Source organism: Phodopus roborovskii, unplaced genomic scaffold (genome assembly GCF_943737965.1).
Source record: "Phodopus roborovskii unplaced genomic scaffold, PHOROB, whole genome shotgun sequence".
Lineage (NCBI taxonomy): Eukaryota > Metazoa > Chordata > Mammalia > Rodentia > Cricetidae > Phodopus > Phodopus roborovskii.
In genome coordinates this window covers 5,358,132-5,378,503 of record NW_026126407.1, presented here as the reverse complement: position 1 = coordinate 5,378,503, position 20,372 = coordinate 5,358,132, and the positions used below count along the sequence as shown (strand labels likewise).

Here is a 20,372-nt window from a genome sequence, read left to right as displayed (position 1 = left end):
TGCCTGGAAATGATTTTGCTAATAGTTGGCTTCATATTACAGTAATCCCAGCACTCAGGAGGCAAAGGCTAGTGGATCTCTTTGAGTTTGACAGATAAATACATACAATATATATTGTTATACAGAATTATATATATATACTTTATAATATATGAATACTATATATTTCAATAAAATACACATCTATAGAATTTTGAGCTTGACCAACTTAATGTATATTTATAATGACATGTACTTATCCTATATATAATGTTCATTTTATTTTTTTTACTGAAAATAATTTTTTCACACAATATATTCTGAGCAGTTTCCTCTCCCTCATCTCCACCCATCTAACTGCACACCTTCTTTATCTCTCTTTAAACAAATCAGGGCCAGGCAGTAGTGGTACACACCTTGAATCCCAGCAATCAGGAGGTGGAGGCAGGCAGAGAGAGGCCAGCCTGGTCTACAGAGCGAGTTCTAGGACACTCTCCAAAGCTACAGAGAAACTCTGTCTCAAAACAAGAAGGAAGGAAGGAAGGAAGGAAGGAAGGAAGGAAGGAAGGAAGGAAGGAAGGGAAAAGACAATGAAAATACACAAGAAACACAGACACACACACAATGAAAAACCAAAATCAGAATCAGAAACCATAATACAAGCAAAAGACTGGTAAGGTTAAGTTAAAAAAAAATGAGACTCCCCCCCCAAAAAAAAAGTAATCTACAAAAATACCATTGATTTCATTTTATGCTGACCATTTACTACTGGGCATGGGGCTTGTCTTAAATGTGGTTCATATACCAGTTATGATTCTTAAAACAACATAGGTATTACTATATCTCTCTCACATTGATTCAGTATATTATAGTTAACATATGAGTTGAATTTTGAATTTAGGTCTCCCAATTATCACCTCTTTTGCCCTGGTAGCATGCTATGAGATGTTGGTTAAAAAAAAAAAAAAAAAAAAAAAAAAAAAGATAAAAGATTAAAAATGTCTCTAAATTCCTTGTTTCTTTGTTATCTGTTGACCTCAGGCTGTAAGACTGGAAAGTACTTACCAAAATCGAACACGCTATATGGTAGTTGTTTCAACTAATGGTAGACAAGACACTGAAGAAAGCATTGTCCTGGGAATGGATTTTTCTTCTAATGACAGGTATGGTACCATAAAAAATGGGGGAAGAGCATGAAAACTACCTTCAAATGACCTAGTGTAGTTATTATTTGAGCTATTACAAAAAATGTCTTGTGTAATTATGCTTCTGAAATTCAAGTGGGACAAGAAGGTCAAGGTGGGAGGCAGGAGGCATGTGTGTTGTTTTATCTTTTTGAGATATGATCTTTCTATGAAGACCAGGCTGGCCTTGAACTCAGAAATCAGCCTGCCTGTGCCTCCTAAGTGCTGGGACTAACAGTGTGATATATGCCTTAGTCACTGTTGTATTGCTGAGAAGAGACATCATGACCACAGCAACTCTTATTTAAAAAAAAAAAAAGAGAGAGAGAGAGAGGCTTCCTTACAGTTTCAGAGATTTAGTCTATTGTCATCATGACGGGAAGCATGGCAGCACATAGGCAGACGTGGTGCTGGAGAAGTAGCTGAGAGTTCTGTTCTATAACTAGATCCACAGGCAGCAGGAAAGAGAGCCAATAAGCATGACTTGGGCTTTTAAAGCCTTAAACCCCACCCCCACTGATACACTTTCTCCAACAAACCTACACCCACTCCTAACCCTTCTCATGTAGTGCCACTTCCTGATGATGTCTGGGGAAGCCATTCTTATTCAAACCACCACAATATATATGTTTATGAAATGATTGACATGTATAATGAAAGTGTCACAATGAAACCCATTATCTTTTATAGTGAATATGTGGTAATGACAGCTATAAGTTAAAAGTAATTCATGACAGTCTGAGGAGATGGTTTAGTTGGTAAAATATTTGCCGTGCAAGCTCAACTACTTGAGTTCATTCCCTAGCATTGGTAAAAAAAAAAAAAAAACCTAGGCACAGCATCTTGTGCCTATAGTCCCAGCACTGAAGACATGGAACTAGGGTAATCCCTGTTGCTGGCTGGCAAATGGCCAGCCAGGGAGCCAACCTCGCCACATCTGTGAGAACCGAGTTCAGTAAGAAACTGTATCTCTAAGGTGAAGAGCAACTGAGGAAGATACCCAAAGTTGACATCTGACCTCCACATGCACCTCATAAACATATGAACACATATACATAAACATAGACACACAAAAGCATAAAACTAGAAAGTAAGTCTTGGCCATGGTCTTCAGAGACAAACACACTTGTTAAATGTCTTTGACTATTTCTAATTTACTATTATTCCTTACCCTTCTGTCATTGCTAAGTACTAATGATAATAATTAAGCAAATGGAAATATATCTGGGGGGGTGCTCTTTCCTGTTACTCTGTTCTTTCCACAGTAATTTTCTACTTTGGTAATCCTAGGGTACTTGCCTTTCTTGGTAATGTACCAATGGTCCTGGGTTCAAAAACTCATGTATACTTTGCTTCCCATAATTAAAGATATCTCTAAAATAATCTCGGTTTTTGTTGTTGTTGTTGTTGTTATTTTGGGGAGAGAGTGTATACTTAATGCTTGAGGCTTTTCTCTTCTGTTCCCTACTTTTTCTGAGGAACCTTTGGGAAGACTGTGGAATGTGGCTGCTAAGCAGATCTTTACACTCTAGATAATACGCCTCAGGAAATCCTGCCAGATGTCTCAAACCATGACTTCCTGATTCAGGACTAGAATGGAGCTGTGCAGTTGATAGGGGTGTGACCCAGGCCTGGGGGAATTTGTCCACCAAAAAGGGGGGTAGGAGGTTTGCAGAGGAATTGCTAGCAAGCAGAAAGCCCTGGGTTTGGAGGAAGGGTTATAGATAACAGTGAGTCTAATTGTCTTGCTTTTGTAGAGAGAGACAGGAAGATCCCAGTATCACTAGATAGTTTCCAAAACCAGCCTTTACCCTAGTTTTACATAGTTGTTTTGGTTTGCTTTGTGTTGCTGTGATAAAGCACTGACTAAAACAAACTTGGTGAGATGGCTGAGTGGGTAAATGCACTTGCTGTCAAGCCTGACAACCCAAATTCAGGTCCCTGAGACCCACATAGTGGGGAGAACCAACTCCCTCAAGTTGTCCTCTTCTAACCTCCAACACGCAAAATAAAACAACTTGGGGAGGAAAGATTTCAGCTTACAGGTTATAGGCCAACATCAAGGAAGTCAAGGCAGTTATATGCTCTGAATTTACAGAGGCTTGACGACCACTTTTAGGAAACTTCCCCTTGCAGTCTTAACTTCTGATATTTCCCTAAGTAACAGGTCCTTTAGTAAGAAAATACTTGTTTTGTGACAATAGTGGCATGCTCTAGTAATTCCAGCACTCCGGAGACAGAGTCAGGAGAAATGCCAAGAAGTTGAAGCCAGCCTGATTTATGTAGTAAGTTTCAGGCCATCCAGGGCTATACATACAAGGTTGTCTGATGGAGAAGGAAGTAGGAAACTACCTATGTTTCCACATTGGAATATTACGACCTCTGATTTGGACTTTTACCTGTCTGAACCTATAGTATCTAGTGTAATTGCCACTAGACACCTTTAGCTATAAAGTAATAAAGACTAAAATAATTATGTTTAAAAAGTTCTCATTGAAACTAGTCACATTTCATATACTTAATAATCATGTATGATTAATGGCTCCCATATGGGACAGTACATGTGTACAGAGTATTTACATTATTGCAGGAAATTCAGTTAAGTAAGCTTGCTGTGGCCATATTTCCTTTGCTTAGTTCCCCCTGATCCCTTCTTTGAAAACCTTGTAGATGCTAGGTGTGGTGAGGAATGCCTTTAGTCCCTGCACTCTGGAAGCAGAGTTTGAGGCCAGCCTGGTCTACAGAGTGAGTTCCAGGACAGCCAGGGCTACAAAGAGAAACCCTGTCTCAAAACAAAAAAGAAAAAGAAAGAAAACCCTGTGAACAAAAACTAAAACTTCATGGAAACGAGCTGAGGCTTCCCCTGGAGACTGGAGGCAATAACTCCAGATTCTTACTCCAGAGTGTGAGCTATCAGATGGCTAGGCAGACACTTGCCATGAATGCCTGTTAATTTATCCTCAGCAAATCACATCAGTTTGCTTCACTGGTCCTGTCTGGATCATACTGACAGATGCCATTGAATTGACAAAGTTTTAGTGTCACAGAAACAAATTGGGACATCAAGAGCTAAAAACTAGTTTCTTTTCAGCAAGCCTAACATAAAAATCTTATATGTCTGCTGTAAGAGTGAGCCTATTGAACAGTAAAAGAAAGGCTTTGACTTCAGAATACTAGTGCTCAGTTACTTTTAAAGAAATGTGTATCATTTCATATATCTAAATATGAAAACATAATGTTCTAAAGCAATATTAACTCGGCCTGGCAATGGTGCCCCACACCTTTTGTCCCAGCACTTGGAAGGCAGGGGCAGGTGGATCTCTATGAGTTGAAGGCCAGCCTGATCTACAGATTCCCAGGACAGTCAAAGCTGTTAAATAGAGAAACTGTCTCGAAATCTAACCACAAAGACAGTATTTAGTGAGATTATATGCTAGATTGTTTGATAAATACAAGGTAGCAATGCAGCCAATTCATTTATCTTGAGAACCATATTATAGTTTAAATTACAAAGTATCCTCTTAATGTAGTGTAACCTTGTTTTTCAAAATATCCTATGTGTGCTTAGGCTATAAAATAGCAAAGCTTTGTGGTCTGTTTTTTTTGTTTGTTTGTTTGTTTTGTTTTGTTTTGTTTTTTCCCCTTGAGAAAGAGTCTTACTATGAAGCCCAGGATTTCCTTGAACTCAAAATTCTCCTGCCTCAGCCTCCTCCTGAGTGCTGGAATTATATGTATGTGTGTCACCATATCTAACTCTGGGGTTTTGTTGTTGTTTATTTAGTTGAGGGGTGTGTGTGTGTGTGTGTGTGTGTGTGTGTGTGTGTGTGTGTGTGTGTGTGTGTGTGTTTGAGCACACTTGAGCACTGATGACCTTACCCCTACCCCACCCACATCCCCCATCCCCCAAAGTGCTTGATGGTACAGACCTTTAACCCTAGCACTTGGGATGTAGGGTAAGTGGATCTCTATGAGTTTGAGTCCAGGCTAATCTCTGTAGTAAGTTCCAAGCCAGTCAGACCTTGTCTCAAAAAAAAAAAAAAAAAAAAAAAAAAAAAAAGTATATGTTTCTAAACACATGCATGTACAAACACTCTATGCATGCAAATGCCCATGTAGGCCAGAAGAATGCTATGCTGGGTCTCCTGGAGCTGAATTACAGGCAGTTATGAACTACCTGACATGGATACTGGAATCTAAACTCAGGTTCTCTGCAAGAACAACAAGCACTGTTAACCAGTGAGCGATCTCTCTGACCTCTGGTTTTGGTTTGTTGTTGTTGTTTTCTATTTTGGTTTGAGTTTAGGTAGTTGGCATTTGGGGTTTCTTGTTAATTGCTTTCTTTGAAATAGGGTATGTATCCCTGACTAGCCCAGAACTCACAGAATACTAGAGTGTTAAGTAACAGTCTAGTTAAGTATAGAGAACAGCCAAGCACTAACATTCTTAGGTCTGTAGCAATTTCAACAGTTTTCATTTTCTATTCCTGGTACTTTTTAATCATTTGAATTTTCCTACCTGCCTGACACCCCTCAACCCTTTTGGATGCATTAGAACACCTACTCTAGGTTAATATTTGACTTTAATTCTATAGTGTGAGGCATTAACATTATTTCACTTTAGTGATTTTAAATCTTTGATCATTCAGTAATAAGCTGATTAATTCCCCGTGAGTTTGTTTATTTACTGGAAATTTGTTTGCTATCTATTTAAGTTTTACTTCATTATGGTCAGGTAGGCTACATGACACCGTTTCAGTTTTTCTGAATTTGTTAAGATTTATTTGTGTATCAGGATGTGGTCTGTTTTAGAGAAGCTTCTATGGGCTGCTGGGATTTGTGTGGAACTTTCTTCCGTAGATACTGTTAAGTCCTTTTAATGTATAATGTTATGATGTTATGCAGTTCTGATGTTTCTCTATTTTTTTGTCCAGATGACCTGACTATTGGAGAAATGAGTTGAAATCACCTACTCTTAATAGGTCTTTAATTCCAGTAGCACGTTTTTGTGAAATTGAATGCATCAGAGTTTGGTGCACCTATGTTTTAGATTACAATGTCTCCTTAATCCTTGATTAACTATTGAAGGAGAGTTCTTAAATATTTGTATTTTCTCCTTCTGTTTGTTTGTTTTCTGGTTTTTTGGGGGGAGGGGGGGCAACAAGGTTCCACTGTATAAGCTAACCCTAAAACACACACTCACTCAGACTGGCCTTGAGTTCACAGTCCTCCTACCTCATCCTCCCGTGCACTTTGTGTCACCATGCCTAGCTTTATTTTAAATTGTCCTCCCCACTTCGTTTCCTCCTTCTAACCCCTTCCTGTGATGATAGGTTAACTATATTTAAAGATGAAGAACTCAAGGCTAAGAGGAGTTAAGTAACTTGCCAGAGGAGTTCAATACCAAAAGAGACCAAATCTAGACATTTTGACATATTAAACAGTGCAATAAAGATTATTTTGTCCCTCCTTTATAGATGAAGAGACAAGCACAAAACAATTGGGCATAGTTAAAGGCTAATGTGTAGCCCAGAGATAGAGAGTTCTTGCCTAGTGTGTTCAAGACCCTTGCTAGAACCCAGTTCCAGCGTCTGTCTGACTAAGAACCCATAATCTTAAGCACAGTGTGTCCCACTCCCACTGCCAGTGTTCTTTCTGCTGTACTACTGTCTCTAGATTTATTGGGAGGGAGCAGATGAAGGATCCTTTGGAAAATGGTCAGAAGCAGGAAGTAGTTTAAGACACAGCCTCAGTAAGGGGCAGAAGAGATGGATAAGCAGAATATGCATTGTTTTTGCAGAGGATCCAAACACAGTTCCCAGCATCAACAGAGGTTGCCTCACAAACTACCTTCAAGTCTAGCTCCAGGAGATATGAAGCCTCTGGCCTCTATAGGCATCTGCACTCATAAGCACATATCCACACACAGATGTGCATACACATGCATGTATCTTCAAAAAGATTTTTTTTCTGTTTGAGATAAGAGTCTTATATGTCGTCCTGGCTGGCCTGGAACTTCCTGTGTAGAGTAGACTGACCTCAAATTCACAGATTTGACTGCCTTTGCTTCCCAAGGACTGAATTAAAGTTGTATGCTACCATACGCCGCAAAACTAAAAACTTTAAAGATCCTTCATAATAGAAAGGGAAAAAAATGGTACAGGGAAGTGGAGTCACAGAGCACACAATATTTGGTCAGGAGGTCAGTGTTGTGGGCGTTCTTCCCACCAGCCTGGTCCCAGAGCCACATCAGCCCCAGATGAACACTCAAATACTATTAATCATGAAACTGTTGGCCATTGACTAGGGCTTCTTATTGGCTAGCTCTGTATTAGTTATTAATTATCTTACCAGAGTCAGGGTCCAGACCTCTTACTCCTCTCGTGTCCTAACATCTCACTGCCCTCTGCCTATACTATCCAGAATCCTTCTTGTCTCCTAGTCCCATCTGTTATCCTGCTTCATTGGTCACAGTGCTTTATTCATCAACCAATAAGAGAAACATAGGTACAGAAGACATCCCCATCAGGCGAGGGCTTCCTGCATTAACCCGCCCTATTCACTTGGAGCCAGTTTCCTTCCTAGACTAACCCCAGGGCTTCACACATGCTGGGCAAGTACACTACCACTGAGTTGCAACCCCCACAACCTGGAAGAGTATTTTAAGATACCACAGTAGTACCACCCTTTTGTTGGCTGCTATATTCTGCATTTCAGCATTGCTAGTTCAGTAACAGCATTATTTTGTCAGGTGTGGTAGCACATGCCTGTATTCTCAAGGTTGAGAAGGCTGAGACAAGAGAATTTTAAGTTCAAAACCAATCAAGTCTACATTGTAGTGAGATAGTCCTTCTGTGGCACTGACCACGGCCATTGGAGGGTGGAGCGATGGGTGGAAGTGATCTGTGGAAGGAAGTCGGAGGGAGAGCCGGGAAAAGCTCTCTTGCTGGCGTGACTCGGACAGGAGAGGATCGGGTTGAATTTCCTGGTGTTCATCTGTCTAGGTTGTAAGTTATTTCTCCCTGAATAAACATCTATTCGGCCTATTTGTTTATCCTGATCCTTATTTAACCACGATATAGCACCTCACTTTCATAGCTGATGGGAATTAGATCAAGAGGTCTACTACTGCTTCCTACAACCCCTGCAGACATTAGGTAATAGGACTATCTCACTACACTACACAGTGAGCATCTCTTAAAACAGGAATGTAGAGAGGTGGCTTAGCAGTTAAGGACCCAGATTCAATTCCCAGCACCCACATGACAGTCACAGCCATCTATATCTCCGGTTCCAGGGGATCCAACACCCTCTTCTGGCCCCACAGGCACCAGGCATGCAAGTGGTACACAGAAATACATGCAGGCAGAATACACATAAAAATAAAATTTAGTTTTTAAAATCTCACTTAAACACATATGTACACACAAGGCTAAGTACTCTTTCATTTAAATTGTATTTTTTTATTTCTCTAACTTGATAACAATCCATGACTATTAATTACTGTTACATTTTTTAATTCCTTTCTTTTTAAAACTAGATGTTCCTAGTGTTCAGTAAATCTTAGAATTGAACAAGTCATTTATCCCAAGATCTTGAGCAACTAACAATAGTTCTTAACATTAGAACTAGTCCTTGAGGACAGATACGATGATGCACACCTATAATCCCAGCACTTGGGAGGTGAAGGTAGAAGGATCAGGAGTTCAAGATCAGCCTCTGCTTTGTTGTGAGTTTGAAGTCATCCTAGGTTATGTGAAACTTTGTTCATGCCTACTAACACCCCCCCCCAAAAAATAAAGAGATATAATCCTTAGAATTGTATTGGATTTTGTTTCCTGGGCTGAGACCTACCAACTTCAAGTCAGCAGTGATTACTTAGATTTTTTTTAAAGATAGTAGTTACTTATAAGACAACACAAGGGTTCAGTCAATAAATTTTCTTTGTCAATTATATAAGTAATGACTGGCCATGCCTTTAAAGTAATCCTGAGAACATGTATGGGGTAAATAGTAATATGATAGAACTTTCTCCGCATTTATGACACAATTTATTGCTTGGAGGTTTATCCCTTGTGTTAAAAGTTAATAAATGATGACTACTTCGTAGAATAACAGGAAGTAACAATGATTATTTCTTGTCTTGCAGTAGCACTTGTACCATGGGCTTAGTCTTGCCTCTCTGGAGTGATACCCTAATTCATTTGGATGGTGATGGGTAAGAGCTTCCCCTCCCCCCCCCACACACACATCCTACAGAAAGACAAGGGGTGTGGTTCCATCTTAGTTTCAGTGGCTCATTCATTCAGCTGAATGGGAGGCCCAGTGTGCCCAACTGAACTGACATGTCAGCAGCTCAGTGAGGCCTTTTAAACTGCCATTTTGTAAAGTAGAATAAAATACACCTTGCCAGGGTCTCTCACTCTGTTCTTGTAAGCTGACTATGGTAGGAAGCCAGACAAAGAAGTAGTAGTTTGTTGGCTCACCCTTTAGTGTGCACATGTGGGACTGCTCTTGCAGTGTGCTCCCAGAGGAGGATGTGTTCTGTTTCAAATAACCTCTGTGGCTTCTGCCAGCTGTCTGCCTGCTGTGTAACCCCTTTCCTGAGCCAGTTCCTTCCAGTCAGCCACCCCCCACCTCCTGGTGTTTTTAGAATGTGTTCCCAAGAGACTGAAATGTTTTCTCCAATTTATAAAACCCAGGTCAAGTTTGCTATGAATCAAAAGACTTCCAACTAGAAATATACATCAGAACGCTTTAATTTTGCATAGTAGATAAAATCAGTTTGTTGTTACTTTGAAAATTGTACACATGACTACTGTATTTCTCTAATTCTAACCCTGTCCCTAACTCCTGAATGTTCCCCCACTCTCTCTCAAATTCATGATATTTCATCTTTAATTATTATTCATATTTATGCATATATGTGTGTGTGTGTGTGTGTGTGTAAATAAGAATACAGCTTGCTGAGTCCCTTTAGTGTCACTTATATGTGTGTGTGTTTAGGAGTGATCACCCTCGTCCCTGGAGAAGACGGACTGTCCTCCTCTCATCTGCTCTGGTGGGACTTTTCAGTCACATCCCTCTTGTTAACTTCTAGATGACATACTGCATATTTCTTCTATTTAATCAAACTTGAAATACCTCACCCTTATTTGTGAACTTTTGTCTGTTCTCGTTTGTTTTTAGTGGATTCAGCGTATCAACAGATAACAGAGTTCACATATTCAAACCTGTATCTGTGCAAGCAATGTGGTAAGATGGCTTTCGATATCTCTATAAAACAGGGTTGTTTTTTAAATTGACTCTACAAAAAAAGTTCTTTAATGTTATTAAAATAATGTTTTGTGAAAGAGGTAGAATTTGAAATGATACAATTTGCTATTCATATACATACTGAATATGTAGAGGATTTATGTATGTGTGTGTGATCTGTTTGCATGGTAGCCATGATTAGAGGTGGCCTAGAAATGCAATTTTTAAGTTGTCACAGAGGAAAGCTTTGTACACTAGTGAACAAGTGAAATTCAGAGGTAGTATTGGGCTCTAGAAGAGATGCTTATGGGTTGGAGAGCCTGTTAGAACTGTTTTTCACATTGACTATGTTTATTGTGAGAGCCAAATGTATGCATTCTACTGCTATGCACTAGCTTTTAGTTTCCTAAGATAATTAAAGATACTCCTGACAAAATTACATTATAGATAGATTTCCTTTTGAAGTACTGGCAGTTGTTTGTGTAACGCAAATAAAGCTTAAAGAAACTATCAATAGTAACCATCCATATACTGACACTATTAAGTTGTTTGCTGCATTCTGGATGCTTCACATGGCTTATATTTAATCAGTACACTGGTATCACACAATAGTGTTGTTAGCACCCTATTGTGGATGAAAGAACTGAGACATTGCAAGGGTTACATAACTGGCCAGAGAGTATCTTGTCTATTTAGATAGAATAGACTCTTGTTCACTTATCCAGAAAATGATCTACTATAAACGGAATAATGAGACTTTCAGCTCAGTAGTCTTTAGCTTCTGGGGACCGAAATAGTTCAATCAGTAAAGTGTCATGCAAGCATAAGGGTCTGAACTCAGATTCCTAATGCCTATGTAAAAAGCCAGGCACAGCAATGCTCGTCTGTACCCCCATGTTGCAGGGAGTTAGGCAAGAAAAGAAATGGGGGACAGGCAAATGCTGGAATTGCTAGTCCAACATTGAGATACAGGTTCAGTGAGACCTTATGTCAAATAATTAGGTAGACAGCAACTGAAGAAGACATAACAACATTGACCTCTAACCTACTGGAACACACACATACATGTGCACACACAAATCTGTTTATACACAAGCACTCTGACCACGCACACACATAACAAATAAATAATAAATAAATCTGTTTCTCATTCTACTGCCTGTCCTATAGTAGAAGTACCCCATGATGAGTAGAATGGAGATAAGGCAAACAAAACAAGAAGTGAAATAAGTCTGGAAATAATCTAAGCCTGTATAACAGAAGTGATAGGATTTAGGTATGGAGAATCCACATTGTCACTGAACAATAAACTTTCTTATGCAGTAATTAAGTCAGAGATTTAGATGAGATTAGATTTAGAGCATGGTTCACAGGTGAATTCCCATGGGTACGGTAGAATGACAGTGTTTTCAGGTCTATTTTGAGGAGGACAAAGCAGGCTTAATTCAAGTAATAACCTCAGATCAAGACCGTTGTTTTAAGTAAACTGACTAGTCATAGTTCCGTTACCTTTTTAAAGAGTATTGAATTGAAAGTCATAGGAGAGAAATACTAGGGATGTGGATCAAAACAGTGTTTAGACCAGGTGTTTTCCCTAACTGGACTCTAGTGACTGTAGCCTCCACTCCTGCATGCAGCCGTTGTATCTGAAGCAGCTAACACTGAGTGTATTTTAGAGCAGTTGCATGAATTTCCAAATGAAGAGAGTATGCTTGGAATCACTGGAGTGAAACTGAAATTCTCTGAACGTTTGCCCATTTTGAGTAATAGGAAACATTTTAGGGACTGACAGATGGCTCAGTCAGGTAAGTGTTTGCTGTGCAAGCATGGAGACTTATTCAATATCTACTTCAAAAAGAAAAAAATGCTAGAGACAGAAAATCTCTGAAGCTCATTATCCAGCTAGCCTAGCCAAATTGATTATTAGCTCCAGGCTCAATGAGAAATTCTGTCCCAAAAAAAATGAGGACAGGGGTTGAGGAAGACACCCAATATTGACATCTGGCTTCACATGCAGGAGCACACATATGCAAGTACTCACATAAATCCACACAAATGTATACACATGTATCTACCATATATATTTTTTTTTCAGAAATAAAACCAGAGATTATATCTTTGAAATACTTTTTGAGAGTCTACAACTTTGTTTTTTTAATTTATTTATTATTTTTATATATGTGTATATGTATATGCCTGCATAAGTTTGCATGCACCATGTGCACCATGGCCCAAGGAAGCCATAAGGATGTGTTGGATTCTCTGGAACTGGAGTTATTGACCATTATGAGCCACCATATGGGTGATGGAATCCAACACAGGTCCTCTACAAGAACACTCTTAACTTCTAAGCCATCTAGTCCCTACAACTTTGTTTTGTTTGTTTTAAATCTAGACCAGCATTGGAATTGGAGCACACTTTTTTTTTTTTTTTTTTTTTTTTTTTTGAGACAGGGTTTCTCTGTATTATTGCTTTGGAGCCTGTCCTGGAATTCACTCTGTAGACCAGGCTGGCCTCAAACTCACAGAGATCCGCCTGTCTCTACCTCTCAAGTGCTGGGATTAGAGGCATGAGCCACTGACACCCATCTTGGGAGCACACGAGATGAAGGGGTCAGGAGTTCAAGGACAGCCTTGACTATATAACAAGTTCACAACAAGTCTAGGCTACCTTGAAACCTTGTCTTTAAAAAACTTTTTTTTACATAATTAAAAGTAACTAACTGGTGGGTTACCCTTAACTAAAATGGTGTTAAGGGAAAAAAAAAATATGGGGCTGGAGAGATGGCTCATCTGTTAAGAGCACTTGTTGTTCTTATAGAGGACCCAGGTTCAATTCCCAGCAACCACATGGTGGTTCACACATCTGTAATTCTAGTTGCAGGTTATCCAACTCCCTCTTTTGACCTCTATTCATTCACATGGGACACATTTGAACATGCAGGCAAAACACTCAATGCAAAATAAAATGAATAAGTACAAGACCAGGCTGGCCTTGAACTCACTGAGATCCACCTATCTCTGCCTTCCAAGTGCTGAGATTAAAGGCAAGTCCCACTATGTCTGGCCAACTAGAACTTTTTTTAAATGAGCATGGATCACTTTTCTTAAGGAGGGGGAAGTAAGAGGTATTCTTAACAAAAAATATTAAAGATTGTTTTAAATGGCTTAGCATATAAAGGCACTGGCCACCAAGACTGACAGACTGAGTTTGGTCTCCAGAACACACCTGGTAGAAGAAAGAACTAATATCCCCAAAATTTACCTCTAGCCCCTATATGTATGCTACTATAACATGGGCACCCACTCACACACAATTTTTTTTTAATGGTGGGTGCTAGAACATTAACTCAGCAGTTAAAAATTCTTGTTCTTGCAGAGACCCCGACTTCAATTTCCAACACTCAAATGGTGGCTCATACTCCTCTGTAACTACAGTTCCAAGGGATCCTTCATCTTCTTCTAACCAGTTGGGCACCAGGCACACATATGGTACACAGACATACATGCAATCAAAACATTTATACACATAAAGTAATTTTAAAAGTAATAAACATTATAAAGAAAAGTTTTCCTTCAAAGGGAAAACATTAGTTTGTAGCTAATGAGACATTATTTGAGCTCTAGCTATGATCTAGGCCTTTTTAAGCACTGGAGGTAGAACAATAAATAAATGTAGAGTGGTCCTTGGATTTGTGTAAGTTACTTCCTATCATTTCTTTTGTTTGTCTTTGTTTATTTTCTAGCATTTCTGGCTTTAGCTTAGGTAAATAGAAAAAAACAGTTTCAAGTTTTGTTTACCCGTCTTGGGTTTCTGAGCTCAGAGTCAGAAGGTTTAATTTAGTCTCAGGATAGCCAAAGCTATTCTTAGAAAGTAACTCATGTGAATGAATAAATGGTTTAAAGAACTAGGAGACTAAGGTAGCAAGAATGATAAATGCCTTTAGGTCAATACTTCTGGGACATCAGAGAACATAGCCTCATGGCATAGAGGCATCTGCCTATGTGATCTTTGTGGAGCCTGTAAGGACATAGAGAATAAGCTATCACGTGATTTCTGTGCCAAAGGAAAACAAAATTTAAATAATTAATTGTTAAGATTTCTGGTTGCTAATGACACAGTCACAGCATGAGTCCAGGGATAAGGTCATGAGGCCATAGGTTCCTAGACTTTTTTTTCCACTGGGGAGTTAGTTGTCAGTGCTCTTCCGCCCCCTTCCCCCAGCACTTGCCTTGAGGATGCATCAGAATCAGAGAATTTGACTTCTGGGGAGAGAGGAAGTTCTACAGAGAGTAATACTCTGTAGAATTCAAAAGTTAGAGGGGTTTGAGATAGACTTGGCTTTTATTCTTTAGGTACCCCGTAATTCTATAGTCTCATGTCTAGGCCTGTTTTTCAGGTCTGCACTACAGAGCTTGCACAAGGCTTGTGAAGTGGCCAGAATGCATAACTACTATCCAGGCAGTCTTTTTCTCACTTGGGTGAGTTATTATGAGAGCCATATCAACTCAGATCAATCCTCAGTCAATGAATGGAATGCTATGCAGGATGTGCAGTCTCATCGGCCTGACTCTCCAGCCCTCTTCACAGACATGTAAGTTGGCTTGCTGAGGATTGTGGGAGCCCTCTCTTATATCCTAGGCAGCTTATTCCTTAGGAGCTAACCTTGCCCCACTGACAATAGTTACAATGTAGATTACACATCTGTCTTACATGAATATCCTTCTGTTTCCTGAAAAGGCCTGAGAAATTTCACTCTTGAACAGAATAGTGTGTCTACAATCAAAAATGTAGTGCTATAAAAATCTAAGAGATGGCTCAGTGATTAAGAGCACTGGCTGCTCTTCCAGAGGACCTGGGTTCAATTCCCACACCCATATGGCAGCTCACAACTGTCTGTAACTACTTTTCCAGGGCATCTAACACCTTCACACAGACATTCATGTAGTCAAAACACCAATGCACATAAAATTTAAAAAGCCAGGCACTGGTGTTACACACCTTTGATCCCAGTATTTGGGAGGCGGAGGCAGACAGATCTCTGTGAGTTTGAGGCTGGTCTGGTCTACAGAGAGAATTCCAAGACAGGAACAATAGTTGATGTGTTTTCTTTTTTCATTTACTGTTGTAACCAATAGAAACTACTCTTTAATCCCAGCACTCAGGAAGCAGAAGCAAATGGATCTCTTCAGGGCTAGCCTGATCTACAGAGTGAGTTCTAAAGCCATCTGGAACTTCTTAGTGAGACCCTGTCTCAGAAAGGAACAAAGGAAGAAAGATGTTTCCAATCCATTGAAAAGAATACTGGGTTAAATTTACTTCTGTTAATTGTGGCTTTATTTTAGTTCAAGAAGTAATCAAAATATCATCAGTCTTGTTTTTACTTAGTTGTCGGTTCCAGAGCCTTTCCAGTAAGCCTAGTCCTTTCAAGACCCCATAGTAACAAAAAGATACAAATCTGTGGAAAATTATTGTCATGATTTCATATTGTGAAGTATATCCTAAATCATGCTTAAAGAGCAAAATCCTTCCTAGCCAGGGATAGTAGCACACAGTACTCTTTTGAGACTGAGGCAGGAGGGGTTCAAGTTCTAAGCCAGCATTGACTGCAGATAGTAGAACCAACCCCATCTCAAAATAAAGAATAAATATCTTAAGATAAGTAAACTATTGTTTTTTCTTTCTTAATTTTGATTTTATTTGAGATTTTGGATCTGTAACACAGAAGAAGGAATTGCTTTATATCCCCAAGCAAAACCAAAAAAAGTAAAGATCCTGGCACCTAGTAGATACTCACTGGACATTAGTTCTTAGTTTTAAGATACATTTAATAGAAAGGAATAAATGGAAACTGTAGGCCCAAATACCAGAATTGATGTGCAGGCTACTTTTATGTCAACTTGACACAAAATGTTGTTTGAGAAGATGGAACCTCAGTTGAAAAAATGCCCCCATAAGATCAGTCCATAGGCAAGCCTGTAGGGCATTTTCTAAATTAGTGATTGATGTGAGGACCTGTCCTGGTTTCTTTCCATGATGGACTAGGATGTAGAAATAAGCCCTTTTCTCTAAAACTCGCTGTTGGTCATGGTGTTTCATCAAAACAGCTAACTTGGACATGATTATATCTAAATAAGTGGTTTTGTTTTCTCTGTATTTTACATTTTTTTTTCTGTGACATCAAAGAGGAGAAAGTATGTTTTATGCTAAGTGTGTTTTTTTCTGTGCCTTATTCCTTCCCAAGTTAACAAAAAGACCTATAAAAAAGAGAGTGAGAATACAGGAAAAATGTAAGCCAAAATGTATTTACAGCGTTTCTTGTGAACAGTTTATATTTGTAATCCAAGAAAGGCATGTATGTGTGTGGTGCCCAAGTGTACATCTAATGTTATGCCTGCCAGGTTCAGAAACAAGGACCCTGATTCAAGGTCACATTAACTGTAAGTAGCAGGGCTATGATTAAACCTAGGTCTGTCCTCTCCCAAACTACTCCACCTCAGAGTGTGAAGGACCAAGAAAAACTACTTAACTAAGAACTCCAACCCATGCATACACACAGGTGCTAAAATCTGTTTTTATCAATACGTCTTTTCAGTAGATTATCATTACACATTTCCTCCCACATTACTATGTCCAGGAAAAATGAAGTCTAGATAAGAATTACACTCCTATTCAAGACAGAAATGCCTTGGCAAGAGCAGCACAGGTATTAGCTGTGTTCTGCATAGTTCATGAGAAGCTTGAGTGCCGAAGCAATGTGGCACTCCTAGTGTGTGGAGATGCAGCATACAGAATTGGAGATTACAGAGGCTATTTTTGTAGCCAGTGATAAGGCTGTAAGCAGGAACAGGCAGGATGCCTGAAGGCTTAGGCCATGTCCATTTCCAAATAAGGAGATGCAAAGCAGATACCTTTCTTAAGTAGGTAGGGGCAAAGATGGGACAGAAAGTATGCAAATCCTGCATAACATGAACCATGCCTCTAGAGAGAAACATCCAGTTACTCTGAACTAATGCTTTTCTTCCTTTTTTGTTTCTCGTTTTGGTTTTTGAAGATGGGGCTTTCTTTTTGTAGCACTGGCTGTCCTGTAACTAGCTCTTTAGACCATTTTAACTTTGAATTCACAGAGATACGCCTGCCTCTGTCTCCTGAGTGCTGGGACTTAAGGCATGCACCACTACTGTCCAGCTGAGTAAATTTGTTTTTTGTTTTGTTTGTTTATTATTCAGACAGGGTCTTACTATGTAGCCCTGGCAATCCTAGAAATCACTATGTAGATTAGGCTGGCCTCTAACTCAGCAACTAAAGGCGTGTGCCACCACACCTGGTCTTGAGTAATTTTAGAGTCCGAAAACAACACAATCCTACAGATAAGAGAGCTGGTCTGATTTTCCTGCTAATGTATATGATTATCTTTTAACATGTTTGTCTCCTTAACTATAGAGTTAGTATAAATTTTCACAGAAATGAGCAGGAAGAAAAGGGCGGTGAAGCTGAAGCAGGAGGATTGAAAGTTCTAGACCAGCCTGGACTACATGGCAAGACCTTGCTCAAAAAAAAGAAAACAAAAAAAAAATTCACAAAGCTATTCTGAGAATTGCCATGAAAAGGAAAAGTGTTTGGGATGGAAGTATTTCAGATAGCTAACCCCTACAACCCATTTTAGAATAAAACTTGCCTTTTAGAGGAGGTTGGATCTGTCTTCCTTTTTATCTTATAGACCCACATCATTGAATGATCAGCATAGGATGGCATTTTAAGGTCTGGTTCCATTGAGATTCTCACCACTATTCTACCCAGATTGGTATTGTAGCTCAGTAGTTGATGATACCTGGGCGTTCTTGATAGGGACATGAGGTATTATACTTGATACATACAGTTGTCTTTGACTCTTTCTTTTTTTGGCTGGGAGGGGGTGTGGAGGGGTGAGGGGAAACACGGCACAGACCTCTACCCACATGACACTATATTTTGTGGGTCATCAATAACTAGTCTTTGGTTCTTAGATCTGTATATTCTTAGTGTATTTAAAGACTTTTAAACACATAGAACCTGTTCCAGTAGTTTTATGTTTTTATTATGTTCTATATGGGCTTTTTGTTTTGGATGGTTAGTTGGTTGGTTGGTTTAGTTTGGAAAGATGTTCTTGTTGCTAATTTGGTTTCACTTTTGTTTTAGACATTGTCTGATTATGTAGTACCCACATTTGCCTGAAATTCACTGTATAGTTGGGTATTACTTTTATTTGCTATGCCTCTGCAATATAAATATGAGAGTAAGAGAAGTAGTTTGGAAACATAATCAAATGGTGAATTCATTGCTTTGGTTAAATTCTTATTTAAGAAAAATCACTACTTGTCTATCCTCAGACCAACTGAACGTGAACGAACAGAAAGGCTTATTAAAACAAAATTAAGGGAGATTATGATGCAAAAGGATTTGGAAAATATCACATCCAAAGAGGTAAGCAACATTGAGTCCTCAATGTTGTGATGGAGTGGAATAACAATAGGCTTGGAGCTAAAAATTATATTGAAAACACAAAAAAACTTTACAGAGATTAACATCACTTCTGTTTCAGATACGTACAGAGTTGGAAATGCAAATGGTGTGCAACTTGCGAGAATTCAAGGAATTCATAGATAATGAAATGATAGTGATCCTTGGTCAGATGGATAGTCCTACACAAATATTTGAGCATGTGTTCCTGGTAAGTTTTAAAACTACTTTAAGCAGTATTTTGAAACTAGTTTCAGAGGACCTGGGTTATTTACCATGTCGTATGGTGGAAATGTTACATAATGGTTTGCTGCTGCTCATTTCTTCTCAGATCCTCCTTCAGTGGATTTTTATGTGGATTAAAACTGAGTATGAGGATAATATTTATACATAGGAATTTGACAAATGCTACACACCAGGACTTTCTTCCTCTAGTTTGTTAAATCTGTCTTTGTGTGTGTGTGTGTGTGTGTGTGTGTGTGTGTATTATTTTTTATTTTACATATCGATCCCAGTTCCTTCTCCCTCCCTCTCTTTCATGCCCCTGGTCCCCTCCTGTCCCATCCTCCCCCCACCCCACCCCCCACTCCACAGAGCGGGTGATGCCTTCCAGGAAGGATCATCAAAATCTGTCAAGTCACTTGGAATAGATTCTAGGCCTCCCTCCTGCCTCTAGGCTAAGGGAGTATCCCTCCATGGGGAATGTGCTCCCAAAGTCCTTTAGTGCACCAGGGATACATCCTGGTTCCACTGTCTGAGGTCCCTTCGACTGCTCAGTCCTTCTGGCTGAGACCCATATTCAGGGGGGCCTGAGTCAGTCCCATGCTGGCTTCCCAGCTATCAGTCTGGGGGGCCCGTTAGCTCCTCCTTGTTCAGGTAAGCTGTCTCTATGTGTTTCTGCAGCCTGGTCTTGTCCTCTCCATCTGCATCTGGATTCTAGTTCGACTCTGTTTATGTATGGGTGTTTGCTCCTGTTTCCAACAGGCATGAGATGAGGGCTCCATGGATAAGTTAGTTGTTGATCTCACTATCCAGGAAGGGCATTTATGGTAGCCTTTCCACGGAAGCTCAAATTGTTAGTTGGCGGCAGTCTTGTAGTTCTCTAGACCTTTCTTTGTGTTCAATTTTATCTTCAAACCAATATTGGCTCCCTCTTTTTATGTTCTCTCTCTCTCTCTCTCTCTCTCTCTCTCTCTCTCTCTCTCTCTCTCTCTCTCTCTCTCTCCTGTCTTCTATTCCTAACCGGGCTCAAACTTTCCTGGTCACATGTGTTTTCTTTTCCTCCCCCTCGTTTTCTCCTACTTCTCTCTCCATTTGCTGCCCCCCCCACTTCCCCTGTGCTCTGGGGGACTTGTCCCTTCCCAGTTCTGTGAGGGACTTTATATGAATCTCTTAGAATACACCTTGTATCCTAGTTCGTCTGGTGGTATGAATTATAGGCTGGTTATCCTTTGATCT

The 20,372-nt window shown here is 39.6% G+C and overlaps 1 protein-coding gene across 2 annotated transcripts in view; it reads left to right on the top strand.

Moving 5' to 3' along the window:
• Ssh2 (slingshot protein phosphatase 2) overlaps window positions 1–20,372 on the top strand; it is a 232,841-nt gene that overhangs the window by 178,090 nt on the left and 34,379 nt on the right. For both annotated transcript variants that reach the window (XM_051179935.1, XM_051179934.1), the window contains 6 exons: window positions 1,021–1,142; window positions 9,309–9,377; window positions 10,349–10,414; window positions 14,815–15,009; window positions 18,785–18,878; window positions 18,997–19,125. In XM_051179935.1, the coding sequence (XP_051035892.1) occupies window positions 1,021–1,142; window positions 9,309–9,377; window positions 10,349–10,414; window positions 14,815–15,009; window positions 18,785–18,878; window positions 18,997–19,125 (675 nt within the window). The remainder of the gene's footprint in view (window positions 1–1,020; window positions 1,143–9,308; window positions 9,378–10,348; window positions 10,415–14,814; window positions 15,010–18,784; window positions 18,879–18,996; window positions 19,126–20,372) is intronic.